General features: G+C 33.5%; 2 protein-coding genes across 3 annotated transcripts in view; one reads left to right on the top strand and one right to left on the bottom strand.

The window, feature by feature from the left end:
* The window catches only part of LOC149804611 (ERO1-like protein alpha), a 68,755-nt gene extending 57,059 nt beyond the window's left edge, over nucleotides 1-11,696 (top strand). The window contains exon 15 of the mRNA XM_089942396.1: nucleotides 1,625-11,696. Coding sequence (XP_089798522.1) covers nucleotides 1,625-1,673 — 49 coding nt within the window. The 3' untranslated portion in view covers nucleotides 1,674-11,696. The remainder of the gene's footprint in view (nucleotides 1-1,624) is intronic.
* A 3,556-nt stretch (nucleotides 11,697-15,252) lies between these two features.
* The window catches only part of LOC149804610 (G protein-coupled receptor 137Ba-like), a 30,064-nt gene continuing 19,797 nt past the window's right edge, over nucleotides 15,253-25,519 (bottom strand). For both annotated transcript variants that reach the window (XM_089942407.1, XM_089942416.1), the window contains exon 7: nucleotides 15,253-23,276. In XM_089942407.1, the coding sequence (XP_089798533.1) occupies nucleotides 23,066-23,276 (211 nt within the window). In that variant the 3' untranslated portion in view covers nucleotides 15,253-23,065. The remainder of the gene's footprint in view (nucleotides 23,277-25,519) is intronic.

The raw sequence follows: 25,519 nt of genomic DNA, 5'->3' as shown, positions 1-25,519 counted from the left end.
TTAATTCTGCATCATGGGCCTAAACCAAAGATTCTGGACAGCTTGCACTAGGGATTCAGAAGAAACTTATAAGTTTCCGACTAAAATGCTGGAAGGTCAAGGTCACTGTAACTGAAGTTAGAAAAATGGTCTCTGCACAGTAAATTGATTTCAACATCAAAGACTTGGACTATGTGGATGGTGTGAACTTGCAGCAAGAAAGTAGTATTGATTTTTAGTTGAAATATAAAAATTCAAGATCAATATCTGAAAGAAAAAATGTTTTTGAATGAAAAATATGTTTCTAGGACACAGTTTGTGAAGTGCTTAACTTAAGGTATGGAAGAGATCTATTGATTTTGGCATCAAAGGGTTAAATTCATGGTTGATTGTGGCTATTTAAAATATGGATTTTGCAGAATAATTTTTGTTCTGGTGTCAAGCACTTGACCAAACATTTGTAGATGGTTTGCATTTAAAATATTAAAACCTTTAGATTCTTATGTTTACAGTTATAGGTCAATGGCATGTTAAAACTGATAAGAAAGCAATGGTTTCTGAAAAATGATATTTGCCAGTAATCCCCCAGTATATCTTAACAACTGTGGACTCTGCAGTCCTCAGATTTAGCACATTTGAAAATCTTTAGCAGTCCTTTCCATTGTCTGTTATTACATTGGGTAAACATATTTGAAGCTGCTGTTTGACATTAGGGACAAATTATGACCCTACAGCAATCATAAATAATATGAGAAAAACTAAACTACCATACCTTGACTAAATCAATATGGGCAAAGTTGTCCTTGACTATTTGAAAAAGGTATTAACCTTGTTCCACTTTAGTGTACATGTTAGGATTGTGCTGTCGAGACTGTTCATTATGAACATGCCACTCTGGTGGCCTAGCAGTTAGAGTGTCCACCTCGGATGTAGGAGGTCATGGGTTTGAGTCCCGGCCGAGTCATACCAAAGACTTACAAAAATGGTACTAATAGCTGCCTCACTTGGCACTCAGCATTAAGAGGTTAGTGTTAAGACTGGTTGGCCTGGTTTCGGGATAATGTGAGTGGGTGGGACATCATGCTACATGTCTTTGGCATGATGCCCCATTGCTAGACATCACTATCAACTGTCACACTGCAGACATCGTTGCAATATGAAAATTTGTAAAAAGCTACGTTAAAAATCTAAATCACACATACACACTCATTATGAACACAACACTTGGTGGCTAGGTTATGGGGAGAGTTGTTGCTATATGTCCAGATTAAGCATCACTTCAAATAGTCTTAAGTTACATGGTCTTCTAGCAGCTTTGATTTTGTATTCATAATTATCTTGCAAGTATATAATGGGGGTGGGGGTGATGAATATTTTAAAGTTTGTTTTTTTGTCTGAGCTTTAGTTTCATCCTCTTAAATTTTTTCCATGATTTGGTTGTCCTTTTCTTAACATTAATCAGTTTTAAGGATAATATTTCAGCACTTGCATTTAAGGTAAAATAATTTTCTAGAATAACATTGTAAACTATCAGCCCAGGATCATTCAGTTTTTTTGTTAATGTGTTCTATAAATGCCAAGATATACCTAAGTAAAAATCATATTCTTTTATCAAGGATAATTGAGAAGTGTCCTTTTTTTGCAGATTGTCTAAAAGTATTCAAACCATAGAAATGTTCCGACAGCTGAGTTGATCATAGCTTTTTAAAAGAACTGCAACAACGTGCACTTCATGAAACATTCCACAGGAGATCTGTGACACTGTCGGCTGCATTCATATTTCAACATGATCATCTGTACATCAGCTCCTCATGGTTGTTGTCAATGGCCCCAAAGATGTCCAGGTTACAAGCCATTGAACTTTTTATCCCATTGAAAATCTCACATTCCTTATTTCACTTACAGATCATGGAATCTTGCAATAATATTTTACTTTACTATTTTAACATGCATTGTTTTCAAACAAATTCTGGTATGTAATACAAATGGGTAATTTTTTAAGTCATATTTGTTCCTGATCAGTCTGGACCTGCTAGATTTACTTGTCAGGCATTTTCTAAATAAAAGTTGTTTGTGGAGTCCAAACTTGCTTGGACAATATTTGAATATCATCCAATCCGATTGCAAGATTTAAGACATAATTGTATATTGGGCAAAACTGAAGAAAATAACTTTGGAAAACTATTTCTGAGATGTTTACCTTTAGATGATTTGTATGCTCATTTCGTCTTGCAAGTGTTAACATTAATCTAGTCTCAGATGACACTCTAAAAGAAAATTGAAAGTGAAGCTTTGAAAATGCTTTCTCAGGATCCCCGATCTTGTACTGAGAGATAAAGTATTGTTTTCTTTTTGTTTAGGAGAGGGGGTCATTGTTACAAAACATGCAGAGTTTTGCTTGAATATTGACTTGTCCTTTATTCACTCTATAAATGAAATCAACATAGATATGTTGTTGTACTATGACCTGGTAGATTGCTTTTCCCAAAGAAAGAGTTCTCATATAGTTTTGTTTGCTAGGGTGTAGCACTGGGACATGTGTTAGAGTACCATTCTATCTCAGACAACACGTTAGGAAGGCAGTTCCCAAGGGAGAAGGCCATATTAGATTAGTACATCACTTGACACTATATAATGTTCAATAGTCATGGGGAAGTGCATACTGTTTTAAAATAGACCCCAGGTGTCAGCCAATCAGAACTCCAGAATTAATCATTTGACACCATATAATGTCCCATAGTTATGAGGAAATGCATATGGTTCTAAAACAGACCACTGTAATCAGAACTCATTAAAGTGATGTACTAAACACTGACAGATATTGTAAGTGAAATCCTGTCATTGGAATAGCCCCATTTGTATGTATAGTGTATTATGTTCAGTCATAATTTGACTTTAATTGATATAGGACCTATGTTACAGATATTTAATGTCTGATTTTATGTACAATAAGCTTTGTCAGAAGGGGACTTTAGGCACGGTTCTGTCTTTCCTTTTTTCAGTCACACAAGTATAGACAATCAAATACCTAATATTAAGACATTTTCACATCAAAAGGTTTTAAAAGTTTCCTTTATTGTTCAGAATTAATGACATTTCAAATATGAATTCAGCTCTTGAATCTTGGCTGTTTGGCAAGGTCTTTTTTCCCCACATATCAGAACATTTTTCTGAAAGGAAGTGATGGGAGGTGAGTGTATGGGAGAGAGGGTATGTATGTAGAGTAAATGGATTAAATTGGATGTGTTGAAACATTATCATTTCTTGAAGATTTTAAAGGATCTTGTCATTTTAATATACACGTGTATAGTAAAATAACTGCTGGTCAGTTTCCTGTTAAAATATTACCAAGTTATGTTTTGTTGTTGTTATCCTATATCAGCAGTTTTCTGTATTCTTATCAGATATCTGCAGTCTTGTTCTTGTCCGATATCAGCAGTCTTCTGTGTTCTTATCAGATATCTGCAGTCTTGTTCTTGTCTGATATCAGCAGTCTTCTGTGTTCATTTCCAGTATCAGCAGTATTAAGTGTTCTTGTCAGATATCGGCATTCTTTATTATGGCGGATATCAGCAGTCTTCATTGTTCCAATAAGAAGTAATGAATTACACCATTTTGTATTTACTTGCAAGTTTTTGTGATAATCAGAAATGTGTTTTAATACTTCTATCGTCTTGACTCCAGAATTGTTTCTTTGTGAATTTTGTGAATTGAGATCAGTGAATATTCACAATGTGCATACAGATAAAAATATGTAAATATGAAATGTGAGAATTCAGAAAGCATTTTTTCCTCTTGCAGACATAGGGACGTACCCTCCTATATGTTATAAGAGGCCTAATAGAGCAAAGAATTATAGGGTCTCAGTGTAATCACTGAGACCCTATAATTCTTTGCTCTATTAATGGCAGACTCACAATACATATGGTGTGGGATCAAATCCTACCATCTGATCAACTTGGGTTGGCTACCTTTGTGTGTCCTTGGGCAAAGCACTTTACTCAGTTGTATTAGCACTTAATAACCTACTTGTGTTGCTGTACCAACCAATGCCAAACAAAACCAAAACCAAAACAAACCAACTCTGAAGGAATTTATGCTGATGAATTATAATTTGAGGATTGGTTCTTTCAAACTGTGCATTTTATGCCATTCAAATTTGAGCACTTTTATGGTTTTTCTTAGGTTGTTTAGGATTGCATGAAAATATATTCGCAATAGTTTTTAATGCTCTTGGTTGTTTTTTTAATGACACTTTGAGTTGTTCTTGGTTGGGTTTTAATGGCACTTTGAGATGTTCTTGGTTGGTTTTTAATGGCACTTTGAGATGTTCTTGGTTTGATCTTAATGGCACTTTGAGTTGTTCCTGGTTGGTTTTAATGGCACTTTGAGTTGTTCTTGGCTGGACTTTAATGGCACTTGGAGTTGTTCTTGGTTGGTTTTAATGGCACTTTGAGTTGTTCTTGGTTGGACTTTAATGGCACTTGGAGTTGTTCCTGGTTGGTTTTAATGTCACTTTGAGTTGTTATTGGTTGGACTTAAATGGCACTTGGAGGTGTTCTTGATTTTAATGAACTCTGAGTTGTTCTTGGTCGGACTTTAATGGCACTTTGAGTTTTTGGTTTTTAATGACACTTTGAGGACATTATTGTTGATACAATAATAATAGCTAAGTGCATATCCCAAAGACAATTTGAGGCAGCTGATCTGGCAGCCATGGAATATCGGATTTAATACAAAAGCACCATTACCAATATTCTTTGATTCTTGAATGATTATGCATTGGGTTCTACCTTTAAGTTGGCTGTACCATGGTGAAGGTCACTTGATCTGTCAGCTAAATCTGGAAACTTTAGATTGGGTTGACCACAGTAGCTTTTCCTGCTCCATCATATTAAACCCATGGACAGTGTTTTTTTTTTTTTAAAAGTGTTCTTTAAATGTTCACAATACTTTGTCTCCTGGCTCTTTTCTTGATCTGCCACTGGATGAGTGGCCAGAGTTACCTAAACCAATGACTTGGTCTTGTCCATTGGACCAGGACCATGTGTATAGGTCAGTATGTGTTTCAGTGTTCTAAGTAAGCAGCTAGTTCATCCTCATGATTTGAGTACCAATCTCATTGTATGCACATCTCTTTGGCATCAGGTATTTTGTCTTATGAATTGAGTACCAGTCACACAATATGTACATATCTTTTGTATCGGGTATTTCAAGTCGTGATCAATAAGGATTCATGTGGAAGAGTGGAATGATCTGTTTCCCAGTAATAAGACAAAGTCTCTTTTAACAAGATTAGACTTAAGCTCTTGTGGTTTTGATATGCTTGTGGACTGGTAATCAGATTCAGAGGCAAGAATACCACAGACCTCGGACCATTTTCTGGTCTGGCAATATTTTAAACTAAACAAGCTTCTGTCTGTGTTTTGGATGTTTTCCTTTTCAGATTGTTATTTTTATTTTGGTGACTACAAGTCTTCCGATGTCAAGAACATTATCAAGTCCCAAATAATAAAAATACTGTTTTCATTTTTTTTCTTCATGGGTATGTTTTCTTCATTCTTTTAAATTTTAAAAAAGTTCATTTTCATGAGTACTTAAATTATTAGATTTTGCCTGTCAAAGTTGGATATTTATTGGTCTTTTGTAGATTCATGCTACAAATGCCTAGACTGCAGAACAAAAATGAAAAACAGTGTGCAGATTATAAGAAGTGGTCATTTGAATGACTAAAATAGTGCTACCATCAGTATGAACACAATAAAGCACTTTACCAAAATCAACCCCATGCAGTGTTTTTGTCAGATAGTATCAAATGGAAACAGATACAAGCAACAACCCCAAACTAAGCGTGTATTGAAAGATTTATATGATGTTTTAAATCTGTTGTCAATAAACCTGTACCATCAGTACAGTAATGTGAATAATGTGATCATACCATATGTACACCAAGCTGATAACTGACTACCCTTTATTCAGTTCAGTCAGAAGGCTGTGGCAACATTTGATGTGGAGAAGAACAGCTCATGATAAAATGTCTTGAGTAGGTGTATATTGTGTTTAATAGCAAAGTAATGACTACTGTATATGGTGCCATTTAGAAATAAAGTTTAAAAAAATGTTGGGGTCTTTAAATTATATAGCGCAGAGGAATCATAAAATCCAAGAAAATTGGTACCAGATGAAAAAGTGAAACCACAGTATGCATATCTTTAAATTGAGACTTCAGACATTGGTTAGACTCAGCCAGACATCATTTGTATCCAGTCAGATTTGTGGACAATACTGACAGAATTTTACATGAAACTCAAGTCTGTCTGTAAAGGGAGGCCCTGGAAGGGGATCAAATGCTCAAAGATACTTGCCTTTACAGATACTAACACATTCCACCTCAGTCTGCAGGAGTTTGAAACTTGGCTTGACCAATGTGGTTGTTGTTGTTATTGTAGGGTTTAACGCCATTTTTCAGCACACGATAGGCTATACATGGAGGCCAGTATTGATGGTGGAGGAAGAACCCGGGAAAACCCCAGAAAGAATCACCGACCCATGAGAAGCTACTGGCAAGCTTTCTCACATATCCACATTGGCTGAATCCGAGACTCGAACCCACGCAGACAGAGGTGAGATGGCAGTGATCCGTAACGGAGAGCGCTTTAGACCACTTGGCCACTCGGGGCCCCCTTAACCAATGTGGGTTTGTGAGAAAGCTTGCTAGTAGCTTCTTGTGGGTCAGTTGTTATTTCCAGGTTCTTCTGTCACCAAATATACTGGAGTCCATGCATAACCTATCATGTTCTGAAAAATGGCATTAAACCCCACATAACCAAACCAAACTGTCCATAAAATTCTAACAGATACTCTTTTCCTTTTTTGTTTTTTAAATCTCCTTACCGTATCATTAGACCAAATTATTTAGATCACTTATATCTGTTCCATTTTAGTGTTGTAGAGAAAAATTGAATGAAGGCACTCTTTACCATGCCACTAAATAAGCACCACTGCTATCAGGTGTTTTACTATACAATGTTAAATATTATCCTGCACTGACAACTTAAAGGACACATCTTTTGTTCCAGAGTAAAAAAAATGGTTCGTAACACTTGACCACATTACCTTATTTTCATTACTTGCCAAGGTCAGCCTAATACATGTTTTGTTTGTGATTTAAACTAAAGAAAATTCTTTGTAAAAATGTGTTAACATGTGTCATTGAAAAATGGAAAATAGCCAGTGCTTATTGGAACACTGTCAGATCTTTTATTTTAAAGGTGTGCAGTTTGGCACATTGTCAAACTCTTCAGTTTTGGAGGTAAGTAAATCTTTCATGTTGTCTGCAATCCATAATACCTAAGGTGGCGCTCTTCAGTTTCGTATTTTCCATAGGGTTAGGATTTTAAAGAAAAAGAATTTCCCCGGCTTTCCTCACTGGTTATACTGGCTATTTAAAAAAGACCTTGTATATCTTAGGCATAATTAAAAGAACCTTTAATTCCCTTTATTTTGGTGTATGATTGATGGATGTACTATGGGTTATAGAGTATACAGCTTGGCCTTACTTCAAATGTGCACTTTTCAAAAAAGTGCTAGCTCTACTTGGTCATTTTCACTTCCTGAACTTAAGAGGTAAATTGTATAAAAAAGAGCCGATAACATTTTTTACATTTTATATATTCGGTAATTCATTCATTGCACTTTCAGAAGCTGGTATTGTCTAGTCTGGCAAAATTCATTTTCCCTATTTTAATAGCTGCTATGTATAGTGTACTTTAGACTAATTCAGGCTGATTTTTTAATACAAGGGAGCAGTCATTTTAGTTAGCAGTGTGCTTAAATCATGTAAAATTTCCAAAAGTACAATATCCAAAGAAATATCATCTACATTACATTACTGTAGCATATAGGTATGCCAACATTCTCTCCATTGTGCATGTTTTAAATGTGAATTACTTCACCTTACATACGTCACTCTCTCTAAAGTACATATTAATTGGTGAGCGCCCCCATAAATGGAAGTGATTGGTTTTTAAAAAGACTGGAAGGTTGTACTTCACAGTTGAGGGTGAGAATGGAACAGATTATGACACCAACAAAAAAAGACGACTTTGACTTATAAAAATTCATCAAAATTTGGACAAGAAGTGCTACACACATGCAGGTTTTATAAACTGTTTTTTTCCAATTCTATCATGTTTGAAATAGACCAAGTGTCCAGTTGATCTTCTCATTTTATTTATGTGTGTAATACATGAAAATAGAATAGTTGTGCATTTTATGGAAAACATTTTTATTTTTAAATCTTGTTTGGTTGTCCCAAACTATTTATCTGCTTTGAAAACCATTAATTTTATTTATGGGATTGTGTCAGTGTCAATATTTGGGTATCTGGTTGATCATTACTGTGACAATAAAACTATTTTCATACCTTGGACTGAATTTCACCTCATATTTCATTGAATATAAAATAACTTGTTTGATTATATATACATATTGGCAGAAAGTTTAGTGGAGTGACTAATTTGTTCAGTGGTGATTTTCAATATTTTTTTTATCTACATGCTTTGTGTGAAGGGATGCAACACATTAGTCAGTTCCAGTTATAATTATATGGGGAGAGGAGAATTCTTAGCATTAATTTCATCCACAAGTAAATTTAAAGGGTCTAGAAATTGATCCGTTTTGCTAATGCTCCTACCAGAAGGTGAGCATATGTCATGATGCTTGTCTGTACATTGTCATCTTTCATTCTTCTATATCCTTTCCCTTTTTGTTTCTGCACAATAACATTAGTTTTAAATCATCTACCTTTACCAAACTTTGTGGATGTCTTGCACTTTGGGTAAGGAAGAAAATGTATTGATTTTTAATATCAATTTTAAAAGTTCACTTCACTGTGAATGAAAGAAGAAAAATGGTTTGTGCACAGTAGTCCTACATCACAGGCCTGAACCAAACTTTGTGTATGATTTGCAGTTGGATTAAGGAAAATGCCTTTATGATTTGGGAATCATTGTGTCAGAGGGCAAGGTCACAGTTTCTGAAAACGGAACAATGGCATCTGCACAGACACTTTAGATCTCAACCTTGTTGTTTCTCCAGAGTTTGTGGATGACTTACACTTCAAGTAAGAAAGAAGACTATTGATTTTTTGTTCACAAGTCAAGGTCACTGTAACAGAAAGAGGTTTTCACAAAATACCTTTAGTTCTTCACCTTGGACATTTACCGCAAAAGAAACCTATAGATTTGTGCGTCTAAAGGTCAAAGGTCAGGGTCATGATGAGTCCAATAGGAAAAAAATAGTTTTTATGCAGTAAGTTTATTGCCTATACTCAGTTATAAAACAAGCCCAACTGCAAACTGCAAGACCCAGATCAGTGTCACATAATGTGCTGGCAGATCTAGGTCCAAGCAGGTTTTTAGGAGTAATCAGTAGTACAAACAACATAGACCCTGATCTTAGGTGCATTATGCTACAGCAGATCAGGATATATGTTGTTTGCAGTTTTACTTTACTCATATTCAAGTGTATGTGGTAGTTCTAGACTGGCCAAAGGTCAAAGTCATTATGATGGAATGGTCAGTACTCTCCCAAGTCAACACTGCCCTATGTGTGCCAACATATATGACTATTAAAGATGTCAGCATATAATGTGCTATTCACAATAATCTTATACCACCATGTAGACTTAATATATACCAGTGCAATGGGCCTTGGACCCCACCCCACCCCCAATCGAGTCAAATGTGCTAACTACTACAAATATTATTGACACCCATAATTGTTTTTCAATTTATTTTATTTTTTACATATGAATTTTATGTATCTTATCTATATATTTCGCATGGTTATATTTAAACAGCTGATTACAAGAATTACTATATTTACAATTTTTTCAGTTTTATCTATTGTATCCATAAATGCTTCTAGTTGTAGATTTTTTCCATTTTCTATTTTTTTAACTTGAATATGATCAGTAAAATTTAATTATAGATTAATGTGATTTGTATTTATCTCTGTGACTACTTTTCTCTTTCATGAATGATGATAATTCATGTTGTATTTATTTGTCAGTCAAACACACACATACACATGCACTCAATATTTACTTTTGGTGCTATAATTCCAGAGGATGACCAGATGCAATAAGTTAACACCTTATGTAATTCAGTCAAATGGCTATATTATGACCTCAGTGTTTTTAGGTCATAATTCTTTCAATATATCTGAATCATTGTTTAAATATGTGCATTTGTAATACACCTAGGTCTATATATTTATTGACAAAATGAAATTCTCAAAGAGTTGGTTATCTGGGCAAATAAATAAAATGCTTAGTACCGATAAAAATGAATTATTTACAGTACCCAGTTCAGTTCTTGTAACCATGGTGACAAATGCCTTACTGTTCGTAACAAGAAGGAAACGTTTCACCTTCACTATCATTGCTCAGCAGTATATCGAGTTGTAGTGAAAAATATTTGATAGTGGGTGTTTCATTAAAAAAACATGACAATTTCTTCTTATTCATCTTTGAAAATTACTGGTAATCATTGTAGCCCATGTACAAGTGTAGTTTATTTAAAAATGTGTTGTAAAATTTTATGAAATACAATGGATACTTGCTTATGAGCCAAGTAAAACTGCAGACAACAAACATTCTGATCAGACACAGCATAATAAATAGCATACTGAGCCTGCAGATTAGGGTCTGTGTTGTTTGTTATACTACCCTAATTACTCCTAACAATCTGCACAGACCCAGATCTGCTGTTGCATATTGTGCTGGCAGATCTGGGTCTGTGCAGTTTGCAGTTGGAATCCTCTTATAAGTATATATGGTATGCATTTTTTGTGATAATAAGGAAATGGATTTTAAGTGGTACAAGGGAGTTTATTAATGGAATTAGTTTGCATGAGAGATTGTATTGAATATGTGTGCATGTTGAAAATATGACCAATTATCAGTGAAATTATTCAAATTCCATGATTTCTTTCTAAAGATGAACATCCATAATATTTTTCCAATTACAGTTCTATTTGTTTTGTAAACTTAGCTAATTATTAGGATTTATGCATATATTTTACAATTCCTCTTCAACTTCTACATGAAGGGAAAATAACAGACCAGCTTTCCAAAACCATGGGGAGTTCTTCAGTTTATCAAAAATTTTCAAATTTTACTCTTAGTCAAACATGAATAATAAAATTGGCAGTGGAAAATAACTGATTTTGTACTACAGGAATAAAATTTAAAGCAAGTTGTTATTACAGTCTTTAAAAGTGTTAATAATCAGTCATTTGTGGATAAGGGTGCTTATGAAAGGTGGAGGTAAAATTTCTGTTATTTATTAATCTCATGTAGGATAAATTGATATGTTTTCTTGGTATTTAGTAATGATAACTTGTTAAAAATATTTTCTTTAGTGATCTGGTGATAATTTTTAAAAAATATATTATTTAATGACCAAAAGCATTGACAATGGCAGGGTGTTTGTATTGAGCACAAACTGTCCTTTACAATTTTATTAACTTTATGTTGTATAATGATTGTGGTTATATAATGAATGTTTTTATATAACAGTTTCTCTTTTGTAGATTAAATGTACATCCTCAAACACTAAATAAATCTTTAAATATGACAGTTTCATTGTTAATGTATGTTGTGTTGTAAATTATGATTTGTCTTTAAAACCAAATAAAACTTTCATACTTAATGTGTGTCTTTTTGGTTATTATACATTTTCATGAAGACAGCTAAAGTGTTTAGCATGCCATAATTGCAAGGTTGAATTCATGGGATCTAATTCTACCCAGATCAGCAGCTGTGGTCCCTCTCTGGGCAAGTCACTTGACACCCATTGCCTCTATGCTATGTAACCCTTGAGTTGTTTGTGTTGTTAAACATTTTCATGATTCAAGTAAGTGCTTTTGCAGTCAGATGAACTTTTGAAGTTTTATGTTCTTGTAGTTGTTCTGACTGTATGCTGCACATCTTTTGTAGCAACTGAAAACATTATTTATATCAAAATAAAGAAGCATGCTGTAAAGTAGTTATTATCAGGCATTTAATTTGGCTGTAGTGGCAGATATTGCAAACAATGCTATAATAAAGTTCAGATTATTTGTTGATGATATTTTACTAGTTATGAGATGCTGATTATTGATTTCATTCAGAACGAGTTGGAAACCTTTCCTGTGATTAATGACTACAAATTTAAACTGTGGTTACTTTTCCATAAGCATACATTTCACAAAAGTAAATTTGTCAACAAGTTTGTCAATGTCCTTAAAGATGACTGGCATACTTGTCATTTAAATATTGCTTAGGACACTAAGCTAAAAACTATATTTGCTTGTGTCTAGTATAAACAATATTGGCCATTACATAATGCATCTGAAAATTATGGTCGACATTGTTCTCTCATTGCACAATTTCTAGTCTCAGACATGATACAACTGGCTTACTTAAAATATCAAGTTCAGATTTTAAGCTAATGTACTATGTTTTCCAGCCTGGTGAACCAGTGCATTATGTAACTGAAAATCTGGATCTATATTGCTTCAAGCTAAATGTATATTATAAATAATATGATAAAGGAAGCACAGATGAGGAACACAGATTGACTGATATGCTTTTCAATCTAACACTAATTACATGATCAATAGGGAACCAGTCTGCTTGTGAGGGAATGTTTTTACCCCCAGAGAATAACAGGAAGTCTTAAGTGGCTGGCTATAAATGAAGATACAATCATATTTTCTTTTATTATTCGTAAGCATGTAACATTCTCTTCAACATGCCTGGAGATGCAGAGGCTAGCATGGCAGACTAACCAAAAGGATGTGGGTTCAAAGGTTAAAATCCTACTGCTGGATCAGCTACTGTGGCATGTCCATGAGTGAGGCACTTTTGACCTAGGTTCCAATCTAGTTTTATTATGTACTTCTGAGAGAAGGACCAGTACAAGGTAAAGTTATCTGTATTTGCATAATGAATTGTCAGATCTGGGTCTGTGCTGTTTATCAGAAGTAATCAGTAAAGCAAACAAGAGACCCTGATCTGCAGGGGCATTATGCTATGGCCAATCAGGATCTTTGTTCTTTGAAGTCTGACTGTACTTATAAACGAGTACATATGGTAACTTTATGAACTTGTATATATTACATTTTATGGATACTAAATTAGTGGTGTTAGACCGATATTAAACTGACAATGCAATTCTAGATCGCTAAACGAAGCCTCTGACAATAAAAAACAGAAAGGCATATCATGTTTCAAAGGGCTTCATGATAGAAAAAAAATCTGCTCAATAGGACATATTTATTGATACTGGGTACGAAACTGATATGTAAACACATTCATATACACACTACAAAGAATGTCTGACATTCCACTTAGATATTCAAATGTTTTGTTTTCATGGAAGGTTTATCATTATCAGCAATCTGCATTGGGAAAGTCAAGCACAAGATGTACCTGGTATGCTTTGATATGTTTAGAGACATTTAAAATGTCAGCAGGACCGCTCCGGTGGCCTAGTGGTTAGAGCGTCCGCCTCGGATGCAGGAGGTCGTGGGTTCGATCCCCGGCCAAGTCATACCAAAGACTTACAAAAATGGTACTAACAGCTGCTTTGCTTGGCGCTCAGCATTAAGAGGTTAGTGTTAGGACTGGTCGGCCCGGTGTCAGGATAATGTGACCGGGTGGGACAACATGCTACATGTCTGCGGCATGATGCCCTAGTGCTAGACATCACTATAAACTGCCACATTGCAGACATCATAGTAATATGACTGGAAAATTGTTAAAGCTACGTTAAAAATCCAAATCACATCAAATGTCAGCAGAATGCAAATGTCCAAGCCTACTGTGTAATTGTTTAAATCATTTTTGGGACATATAAAATTAGTTTTAGCAGTGACCTAACTGTATTATTACCAAGTCACAAGTTTTACAAACCCGCCAGAAGTAGTTCCTGATGACTGAAACTGAAAGTAAAACCAAACTAAAGAAGCAAGATACAAATGTCATAGTTAAGCTATCAAAAATGATGACTGTAATGACTGAGATGCATTTCCCTATTAAGTATCTAGACTGGCTGGAACAATGAACCATGAAATTGAGTTCATGGTGTCCTATTACCAAAAAAGCCCCCCCCCCCCATTTCTGAATGTGTGGAGAACTTTGATCAACAAATATGTGACATCAACAAGCTCTTATACATCAACAGACGTGATGTGTTATTCAATCGCAAGTGACTGTTTGGTATTGGTAGAGAAAATCTAATTGGCTCACTCAATCAGCATGAAAGGTCATGCTGGGTCAGTCTTTTGACAACATTTTACTGGGCTTGCAATGAGTAGTAAAGCCTAAATCAAGATGCAAAAATGACATGGTAGGTTTATGCCCCCTTTGCCTGCCACAATGAAAATAAAATATATATATATATATATATATATATATATATATATATATATATATATATATATATATATATATATATATATATATATATATAACATAAAATAAAGATTTAAGACCCTTTTTAATGACAGTGCCATTATAAGGTAAAAGTTTGGTTTTGGTTAGTTTTTGTTGGGTAACAAGGTTAAAGTGTTTTACCAAAGGAAACAATTCTGTAAAAATTCCTTCCCTAGAATGCATACACTTCATTATTTTCCAAGATAATCTTATGTGTTATTTATTTCATCTGCCTGAAGTGTTACTTGTTACATTTCTATTTTGAAATTTTCTTCACCATCAAATTACAAATTATTCAAATTAATCTATAAGATATTTTGCAAATTTAAATAACTTGTTTTATTGAAATTTATAAATCCTGTATTTTAAAATTATTTTGTCATGTGTTTTACATTTTTGCTAAGGGAAATATAATAGTAAATCTCTATTGCCATTATTACTACTTCTCAAAAATAAATTGAAGGGTACACTAAGAAACCTTCTGACTGGTTATGCCGTTCTTTTCAAATAGTACATCTAATAAACTAGTAAAGATGGTGATCCAACCCTAACATAAATGAAACCATGGTTCATCCAATGAATTTAAAGATGCATGAAAAAGAAGGAACATAAAGCCTAGTAAAATTAGGAAATTTCTCATGTCACCTATAGTCAATCTAATTTTATTATTATAACTATTGTCAAGATTTTAAATTTGTGCAGGTAACCAACCATGAATTCAATTTCCTTTCAAAGAATTACTGCCACATGTATCTCCTGCCAAGGAAGATGAAAAAATAATACAGAAAAATACATAAAGGATTTTACTCTGGCAAAATTTTTGAGTGGAATACATACAAGATATATGATTTTTTAAAGTTTACAAGTCAAATACTCTCATAATTTCCTAATAATAATAATAATAAAAAGAAAAAGAATTCCTTATTGAAAAGGGTGCCATTTAGATCATGATATACACATTTAAAGTGCCCTTTTTGGAGGACAACTGCCATTACCTTTTTAGGTTCTATGGGAGACAACTATGACAGGATGCTTTCTATCAAATTTGGTCAAATTCTATTCAGCAGGATTTGAGAAGTCATTTAAAGGTTTTTATATTTTTAGTGATGATGACCATATTTGATGGAGGATAAGCATAATTTGTCCAAACTTGAAATGTCACCACGCCAAGATATATGTCAAGTCAAATTAAATTTTGTTCAGCAATTTTGAAAACATAACTTTTTTCTTCAAAATAGTGGATAATCTGTTTTTAGCAAGGATGGCCATATTTAAATGCAAATCAGCATAAATTCATGTCAGATTAGTAGGTCTTCCAATGAGGATGCTTTCTTTAAAATTGTATCAAATTCTGATAAGTGGGTTTTGAGATGAAGTCATTTAAAGGGTTTTTAATATTTTTAGTTATGGTAGTCAAAGTGATGACTGATCACAATAATTTGCATAAAAAAATTTGAATGATATTCATTCAAGGATGCTCTGTGCCAAACTTGCTCTAAACTGGTCTAGTGGTTTTTAAAGGAACTTTAAAACAGCAATTGCTGACAGACACAGTTGATAACAAATAACTCAAAAAGGGACTTGATGTCATACCATAAGCTTGCTTAGGCACAAGGTCAGGTTAGCTAGCAATTAATAAAAGCTAGATAAGAGGATTAAGATGGATGTAAAAATTCTGATGCACATTTAGTTAAGGCATAGCATATGATGATATTTTTACAAAAATGTAAACAAAAATATAAAATGAATTCAATTTTTCCAATAATTCTGAATGTGTACAAAGTAAGAAAATATAATATTCATCAAGATCAGTATTGTAACAATTGTCGATTATGAGAAACATGATTGAAACCAATAAAATGAATGTGGTCATAAAAAGATGTGTTAAATGATCAATGTTCTAATTTGTACAGTTTTATATCAGTACTAACTGGTACAGTATTATATCAGCACTAATTGGTACAGTATTATATCAGTACTAATTGGTACAGTTTTATATCAGTACTAATTGGTACAGTTTTATATCAGTACTAATTGGTACAGTATTATATCAGTACTAACTGGTACAGTATTATGTCAGTACTAATTGGTTTGGTACAGTATTATATCAGTACTAATTGGTTTGGTACAGTATTATATCAGTACTAATTGGTTTGGTACAGTATTATATCAGTACTAATTGGTTTGGTACAGTATTATATCAGTACTAATTGGTTTGGTACAGTATTATATCAGTACTAATTGGTTTGGTACAGTATTATATCAGTACTAATTGGTACAGTTTTATATCAGTACTAATTGGTACAGTATTATATCAGTACTAACTGGTACAGTATTATGTCAGTACTAATTGGTTTGGTACAGTATTATATCAGTACTAATTGGTTTAGTACAGTATTATATCAGTACTAATTGGTACAGTTTTATATCAGTACTAATTGGTACAGTATTATATCAGTACTAACTGGTACAGTATTATGTCAGTACTAATTGGTTTGGTACAGTATTATATCAGTACTAATTGGTTTGGTACAGTATTATATCAGTACTAATTGGTTTGGTACAGTATTATATCAGTACTAATTGGTACAGTTTTATATCAGTACTAATTGGTACAGTATTATATCAGTACTAACTGGTACAGTATTATATCAGTACTAATTGGTTTGGTACAGTATTATATCAGTACTAATTGGTAAAGTATTATATCAGTACTAAACTAATTGGTACAGTTTTATATCAGTACTAATTGGTGCAGTATTATATCTGTACTGGAAAAGAACCTAAAAAATATAGTACCTTAGCACCTCCAATGTTTGGTGCTGTAAACGAAAAAAGCATACAAGGTTTTTGCTTTCTGCTCCACATTGAAAGACTTGCATACATCAACACAGAGTAAAATCTGCCACATCAGTGGACATAAGGTTCATCAACATTTCTGAATTAATTTATGGAATTTATCTCCATCTTTTTATAAATTTTAAAGCAATTGTTTTCTAAAGGGTATTAAATATTGAATATGTTGACCAACTCATGCAATATGAATAATGTTGTTTCACTATTTTTTATGGTGTACTAATTTTCGTGTATTTAGTTGTTGCTATGAACCATACATTTAAAGAACCAATGACACATGAGCCACATGTGATGCAAAAAGCTCCTCCAAAACACAAACTCATTTTATTACTGTTGCATTCTTAGCAATCAACAACACTCAAATATTGACATTTGATAATGCAACATCATTACTGTAACAAAATATTATCTTTTACATTTGTTGGATTGATTTTTAACCCAATCTGAACAAAAACAAGAAGAATTTATAAAGAAGATTACACTGTTTCAATATGCGTCTTACATCTATATGTGCAGTGAGATTATTAAAGATAAAGAGTGTTCACTATTTAACTATTAGTGCCACTGAAAAAAAAAAAAACGATTTTTAAAAATTCAAGTCAGTACTTATTAACATCAGTCCTCCATTCAAGTGAACTGCTATCAAAAATATTTGTACAACAAAATTGCACTTGCTTTATTCTCTGCTATTCTCAGTGATTTAAGATTTAACCAAATTTTTTATCCATCTGACTGAATAATATACACAACACAGACAAGTGTAAACATGTATATTTCTAATTATAGGTAGATAGCTTTCCTTTTAACATTTAAATCTCCATGAAAGTACATCATATTTTATCCATGTATTTTTAATCCCGAGGAAAAATAAGGCGGCAAGATACTAACACTATTGCTTGAAGCACTACTGCTAATTAAACACATAGCTTATACACTAATTACAGAACAGTACTAACTAAACGGAGTATATACATTCATTAAAGAACATCACTAAAGCTCATATCACTGATGCTTGGGAAAAAAATCCAGTAAATAAACATCTGATACACCCTAGCATTTGTTGCATAAATAATCCAATAACTATAAAATTACACAATTCCAGATTTCCCAAGCCTCAGACAATTCTACTTCTCAGACATTTTACCTAGAGCCTCTTTCCTCCACTGCACATGAAAGCCTGCTGAATGCAATGAGCAAGGAGCAGTTGGTCTTGAGTTGAACATACTGATGTTATGGACAGTGGTCAAAGATCATACAGCTTTGTTTTAATAAACACTTGTTTTGGTGTTGTTGGCTGCATTGGCTCTTTCTGAGTATTCAGAAGAAGACAGTATAGAGATTGTTCATGACGTGTCTGTGCTCTTGCTGTCATCATTATTATCATTTGCATTTTTTTTGGAGTATTTGTAGATGTCAATCCAAATAACAATATACCTATAAATAAGCAAACTCTGAAACAGGGAAATCCACAAAACTAGGTACCAACGAAAATGTCCCTTTTATACAAATTCATGTAAATTGACATCCACAAAAATAAATAAAACCACATTATTCTAGTAACTTTGGCCAAATACAAAGGTATAAAAGGTACACATAAATGTATAGGGCAAATAAAGACATTCAAAAATTCACTGACCATTCTATCTTCCTCACATCAATATAGGTGATATAAAATAGCTCTTGAAAAATACCGGGTAGTATTTCTTGCATAAGATGATGATGAGGATGATAATAATAATGACATACATTATGGATTATGTACAATTTACATAAATATGATACATGTAGTCTTTTACCTCCATCAGAAAATGCCCAACTTATATCAATCTCCATCAAACTATTTATAGCTGCATATCTCAGTGCAAAAACTAACTGAAAACAAAAGCACTAATCACTGATCACATAATCTGCATGCCTTAAAAAGATCAACAACTGTGTGCTAATTGCCACTGAAATCCCACCCAACAGCGTCTCACACATACCCAGACATAAATGTGAGAGACAGCTTAAAGCGGTAAAAACCACTGTTTGGTTAGAAAAGACCTCACTGATTACAAGCAAAAGCAGTTGACAATTTATTAATGCATGAGTTTTACACAGAAAGTTCCTTAGACTAGAGAAAATGAGAATCGCCATTGATACAACTGATACTAGGTAAAGGTAAATATATAATGATATTTGTATCTATTGCCATTAAAAAAAACATATATATATATATATATATATATATATATATATATATATATATATATATATATATATATATATATATATATATATATATTGTGGTGTCATTTTTGATAATTATCAACAATTAACATAATAAAAGCAAAAAAGAAAGACTTCCATCATTATATACATCAATAATTAATATATTTTATATACAACTAGAGAACCTGAGAATGAAGGATTAATAACAAAAGTCAAGAGATTATATATGTACTAAAAACAAGTTAACAGGAAATTGCACAAAACTTAATGCAGAGATGTCTTTTTAGATTTTTATCTATTCAATTTAGATCGTAACCTTTAAAAGTGCTATGTAGTTTTGGAGCACATGACCCCTCAGGATTGAATTGTTTGAGAAAAGAAATGAAAACTGCACACTATGTTCAAATTACCTGTAGTTTAATTAGGCATCATATTCTATCTTTTCTAGGTTTAATTTTGAAATACTGCTGAATAGCAGGTTGACCAGTCTATTTTTTGCCCATCCAGTATGTAAATCAGACTCATTTTCAACATCATTTCTGGATTCAAGATCACTTGCTGGTATTTCCAGTAACACTTTCCAAGCTCCAAAAAACTTTAAACATCATGGTCATTAACACTATTATCAATCAGTATTTGCCAATCAAAATCACCACTGGAAGATGATCCATGTTGGGAGCCAGACATTACGGGTTTTCTAGACAGCCAGCATTTGAAAAAAGCAGTGCAACTTATGCTGCAACAAGCTCTCTAAAGGTCTATAGTTAAACAAAACCTGTATACTGTGCAGAGTACATTTTTATAAGCATGACTTTAAACTACCTTGCAGAAGTTCTTGCTTATCACTTTCTCTCCAAGTGCATGAATTCGTTCAGATTTTGCAAGACTTTCACAAAATGGGTGTCCTGGTAGCATCTCTGTCGATTGTATTGCAGATTCAATGATGATAGTAATAGTAAAGTGACAGCACAACTTGTATATCTTTCCAATGATCTATGAACAGGCCTAGAGGACTGTTCCACTTGTAACAAGTAAAACAAGCTTGGTACGGCATTTTATTTATGTGCAAAAATCTCATGCAACTAGTACTTGTTCCATTAAGCTTTGTGTAACCCACATCTTTTTATAATGCTGTAAAACCCTTCTCAAAAATGCTGAAAATAAAAGCCACTGCTTGTTAATTCAACTTCCATGAGAAACCTGTCATACCCTTATTCTGATACTGTCAAGTCCGAAAACATAAAAATGTTTATAAACCATTGGTAAGCAACATAATGGATATCTGCAACAATACAATGACACTAAAATATCTCTGACTCCTAAAATGAAGAACTTTTATCCTTGTTAAGATGCATATTTTGGAAATATTATGCCTACATATATACCTGTATTGTAAATGTTTTAAAGTTATTTTATTTAGTTCTCTGTAACTGCAAGCTTTTTGGAATCAAAAGGAATTAAAAGTTTCACAAAAAATATAATGCTTTTTAGTGAGATAGAAAAAGCTATACTAGCAAATTATTTACATTTTCTCATCATATAAGTTATAATTAATCTACAGAAGACCTGTAAATTACCATAGCACTGTAAAAGAGAGACATTATACATGTACTGACTTCTATCAAACAATTGAAGGTCACACAGTAAAATACAGATTTTTTTCAGTTGCTTCAAGTATTTTTCAACTCAAGAAAATACAATATTCACAGGCTGAGGTGAATATAAATTTTTTTTGGTGGGGTGTGTGATAAATCTCTGAAGCAAATGAAATAAAGTTACTATTTGTTCTATTGTATGACTAGTCCTGCAATGTGATGACATGTACCTTGATATTTATGTCTTGGGCATCAAGGCCTTGCTGCCTAAAAAATGGAGCTGTATAGGCTATTTTAATGTTGACTAACATTGTAACAAAAGCCAAAATTTCAGGAATATCTCACATACTTGGCAGCCCATAATGATGCTTTTCTACAAATTAAAGTCATAATGTTTTAGTCATACTTAACTTACTCTGATTTCATTTTTCTAATAAATTCAAATTCTCACACAAGCAAATGGACCTGTTTTCAAGTTTTGCTGGTCTAGATTTCAGTTGGCTTGAAAGCGATTGATGCCAGGAAAGCCAAAATCAGGTAAGTTTAAGTGTATTTCTTAATGAATGAATTAAAAATATATTAACATTGAAGAAAATGTTTAGATAGCTTTGTTTTGTTCAAGATTCCTATCATCCTTTTAACTGATTTTGGCATTCCCGGCTTCCATCATGCCCAAAACATAAATATCAGGGTTGAGGTCTTAAAGTGTAGGATATGACTTAAAATTCTCTGATAGTCTCTAGTCTTCATGGTAATGATACAGCGCTTGATAAAGTTGAAATTAGTATGAAAAAGAACCAGTAAAAATACAATAAAAGATGAGCTTTTCAGTCCATGATGTAAAATAGTAATTTAAACTGAAAGAATCATTAGCAAAAAAAACCAGACAATGTTTTCAAACTAGTTTTCCTACTGTTTCCCCATTAAATGTAGTCCTTTAACTTTCATTTACAGCACAAATATGGAAAAACAAAAAGAGAAGGCAGACAGAAGGAATGATGGACAACAGGACAAACAGAAAATACATTCCATCAATGATCAGTTATGCATGATGCACACTCTGGCAGAATGGCATATGTTTACTATTTACAACATGTCCCCGAGTGGCCAAGTGGTCTAAAGCGCTCTCCATTACGGATCACTGCCATCTCACCTCTGTCTGCATGGGTTCAAGTCTAGGATTCGGCCAATGTGGGTGTGTGAGAAAGCTTGCCAGTAGCTTCTCGTGGGTCAGTGGTTCTTCCCAGGGTTGTCCAGGGTTCTTCCTCCACCATTAATACTGGCCGCCATGCATAGTCTATCGTGTGCTGAAAAATGGCATTAAACCCAACAACAACAACAACAACAACAACTAATTACAAGTATGATAACATTTCACATGATTATTCAAATCATAACAGGAAAGACAGAAAATACATTCCATCAATGATTAGTTATGCATGATGCATACACTGGCAGAATGGTATATGTTTACTATTTACAACTATGATAACATTTCACACGATCATTCAAATTGTAGCACCCGTATGTGCCCATGTGTTGATGCTATGATAATTCAGCAAAGACATCAAAAGGCAATTTAACCAATAAGAGTGCAGAAAACTTGGACATCACAAAATAATGTCTGTTCTTAAATTGCACACAGTTTTAATAGACAAGTGATCTTTTTTAATATTTTTAAAAATTTTAAAAATCTAAAGTGCAGCTAAAGTTCAATTATAAACTATATAAACAACAATTTCCAAAATATCCGTTGTATCAATACTATCATTTTTTTCCTTCAATAATAAAAATATGAATCTATTTTGATATAGTAATGGAAACATAAAACATTGTTTTGCTATCTACATTTATGACAAAATTAGTCGCATCATGCCCTGCATGCTGACTCAGTATTATTTATTATTAACTGCAGTCAACTACAGGTATATCTTTGCATTCAAGTTCCATCATAAAAGTTTTGATGTTGTGAAGATACGTGGATAATGGCTGCACCTCGGGTCTGACTAGAGTAGCCTCCTATGTGGACAGCTCCATATCCCTGTTGAAATGATCCAGCAGAGCCAAATGTTCCTCTTGGTGTTCCCTGAGGTGTACCCCCTCTTGGTGTGCTGCCACCATTGATAGAGTAACCAAGACTGCCATAACGACTGAAATAACAGCAATAGCATTTTCATTATGAGAAGGAAAACTGAACCCACACAACACTGTAATCATACAAATGATATATGTACACGATCATCTGGTTCCTAAGTTCTGTTATGATCTTAATCTTTTAAAATGAGAACCAGTCTGTAAATCCCATAATGCATCTGGCAATAGAAGAGAGTGATTAATGAGTTCCATAAAACATACAATTTACTGCAATGAGTCACTACTGTATATACTCACTTATAAGTTAGATCCAACTGCAGACTGCACCAACACAGATCTGCCATCACATACTGTGCTGGCAGCACTGGGTCTAAGCAGTTTGCAAGGAGTAATCAGTAGAACAAACAACACAGACTTTGATCATATATGAGGAATGTATTAATAAAGATGCTCATTTATATCAATTTATGCAACGCTGTAGACTTTAAAAGTTTCAGTATGTATGTAATATCCTAGAAACAAAACAAGTCTTCAAATGGACACATATCTACATATGGGAACAATAACAAATTTTAACTTAGCTCATCTGTAATGTAGAAGCTGCATACCAATATGTACATGGTCATAAACTGGAACTTGTACTTAGAAAAATATATCATCTTGCCATACACTGAATTTGCTAAATTTAGCTGTGCTGGAAATATACTGGATTTTATCTTCAATAAGTATCAGGCATTTTTATAGAACTTACTCAAATTTACATCTGTTTTGTGCTGTGAAAATTCTGATATTTTTCAATCAATTATGAGGATTATACAACTGTGTGCAGTTTTATTCCTATTCTGAGTGTGATTCATTTGCAAAAAAACCCAGCTGAAGTATCAAAAACATACTAGACACTCTGGTACATACTGGTAAGTGACATACTTCCAGCTTACTGGACGCATGCAAATGCATTTTACATTGCAAATAAAGTATTTACTATAGCAAAAATGTACTTGACAATTTAGAACATTAAAAATATACTGGCAGGGTACTGGATGAATGTAGGGGAGCTTGAATGAAAGTTTTTTTTTTACTGGTACACTGGAAGCTCAAGTATGCCGGGGAGCTTGGACATTACTGGTATATTGGAAGTTAAAATATGCTGGCAAACTAGGACATTACCGGTATAATGGAAGTTAAAATATGCTGGCAAACTAGGACATTACCGGTATAATGGAAGTTAAAATATGCTGGCAAACTTGGATATTACTGGTATATTGGAAGTTAAAATATGCTGGCAAACTTGGACATTACCGGTATAATGGAAGTTAAAATATGCTGGCAAACTTGGACATTACTGGTATATTGGAAGTTAAAGTATGCTGGCAAACTTGGACATTACTGGTATAATGGAAGTTAAAATATGCTGGCAAACTTGGACATTACTGGTATAATGGAAGTTAAAATATACTGGCAAACTTGGACATTACGAGTATAATGGAAGTTAAAATATGCTGGCAAACTTGGACATTACCGGTATAATGGAAGTTAAAATATGCTGGCAAAATTGGACATTACTGGTATAATGGAAGTTAAAATATACAGGCAAACTTGGACATTACCGGTATAATGGAGGTTAAAATATGCTGGGAACTTGGACATTACCGGTATAATGGAAGTTAAAATATACTGGCAAACTTGGACATTACTGGTATAATGGAAGTTAAAATATGCTGGCAAACTTGGACATTACCGGTATAATGGAAGTTAAAATATGCTGGGGATCTTGGACATTACCGGTATAATGGAAGTTAAAATATGTTGGAGAACTTGGACATTACCGGTATAATGGAAGTTAAAATATGCTGGCAAACTTGGACATTACCGGTATAATGGAAGTTAAAATATGCTGGGAACTTGGACATTACCGGTATAATGGAAGTTAAAATATGCTGGCAAACTTGGACATTACCGGTATAATGGAAATATGCTGGCAAACTTGGGCATTACTGGTATAATAGAAATATGCTGGCAAACTTGGACATTACTGGTATAATGGAAGTTAAAATATGCTGGGGAACTTGGACATTACCAGTATAATGGAAGTTACAATATGCTGGCAAACTTGGACATTACTGGTACAGTGTGACCCTGCTATAACACGATAGTTGGGAGCCATAGAACCCGACCGCGTTATAGACCGAACTGTCTTATAAGCAACCAGGTCAGTTAGCTGAAGAAAATTATGCATGTACCCAAAAAAAAAAGCAGGGAGGGGGTGTAGGTAATAAATGCGGGCGGTAAAATATGTGCT

This window comes from Sinohyriopsis cumingii, chromosome 2 (genome assembly GCF_028554795.1).
Source record: "Sinohyriopsis cumingii isolate HCF-2022 chromosome 2, ASM2855479v2, whole genome shotgun sequence".
In the NCBI taxonomy this organism is placed as follows: domain Eukaryota; kingdom Metazoa; phylum Mollusca; class Bivalvia; order Unionida; family Unionidae; genus Sinohyriopsis; species Sinohyriopsis cumingii.
This window is presented reverse-complemented; position numbering and strand designations above follow the sequence as displayed.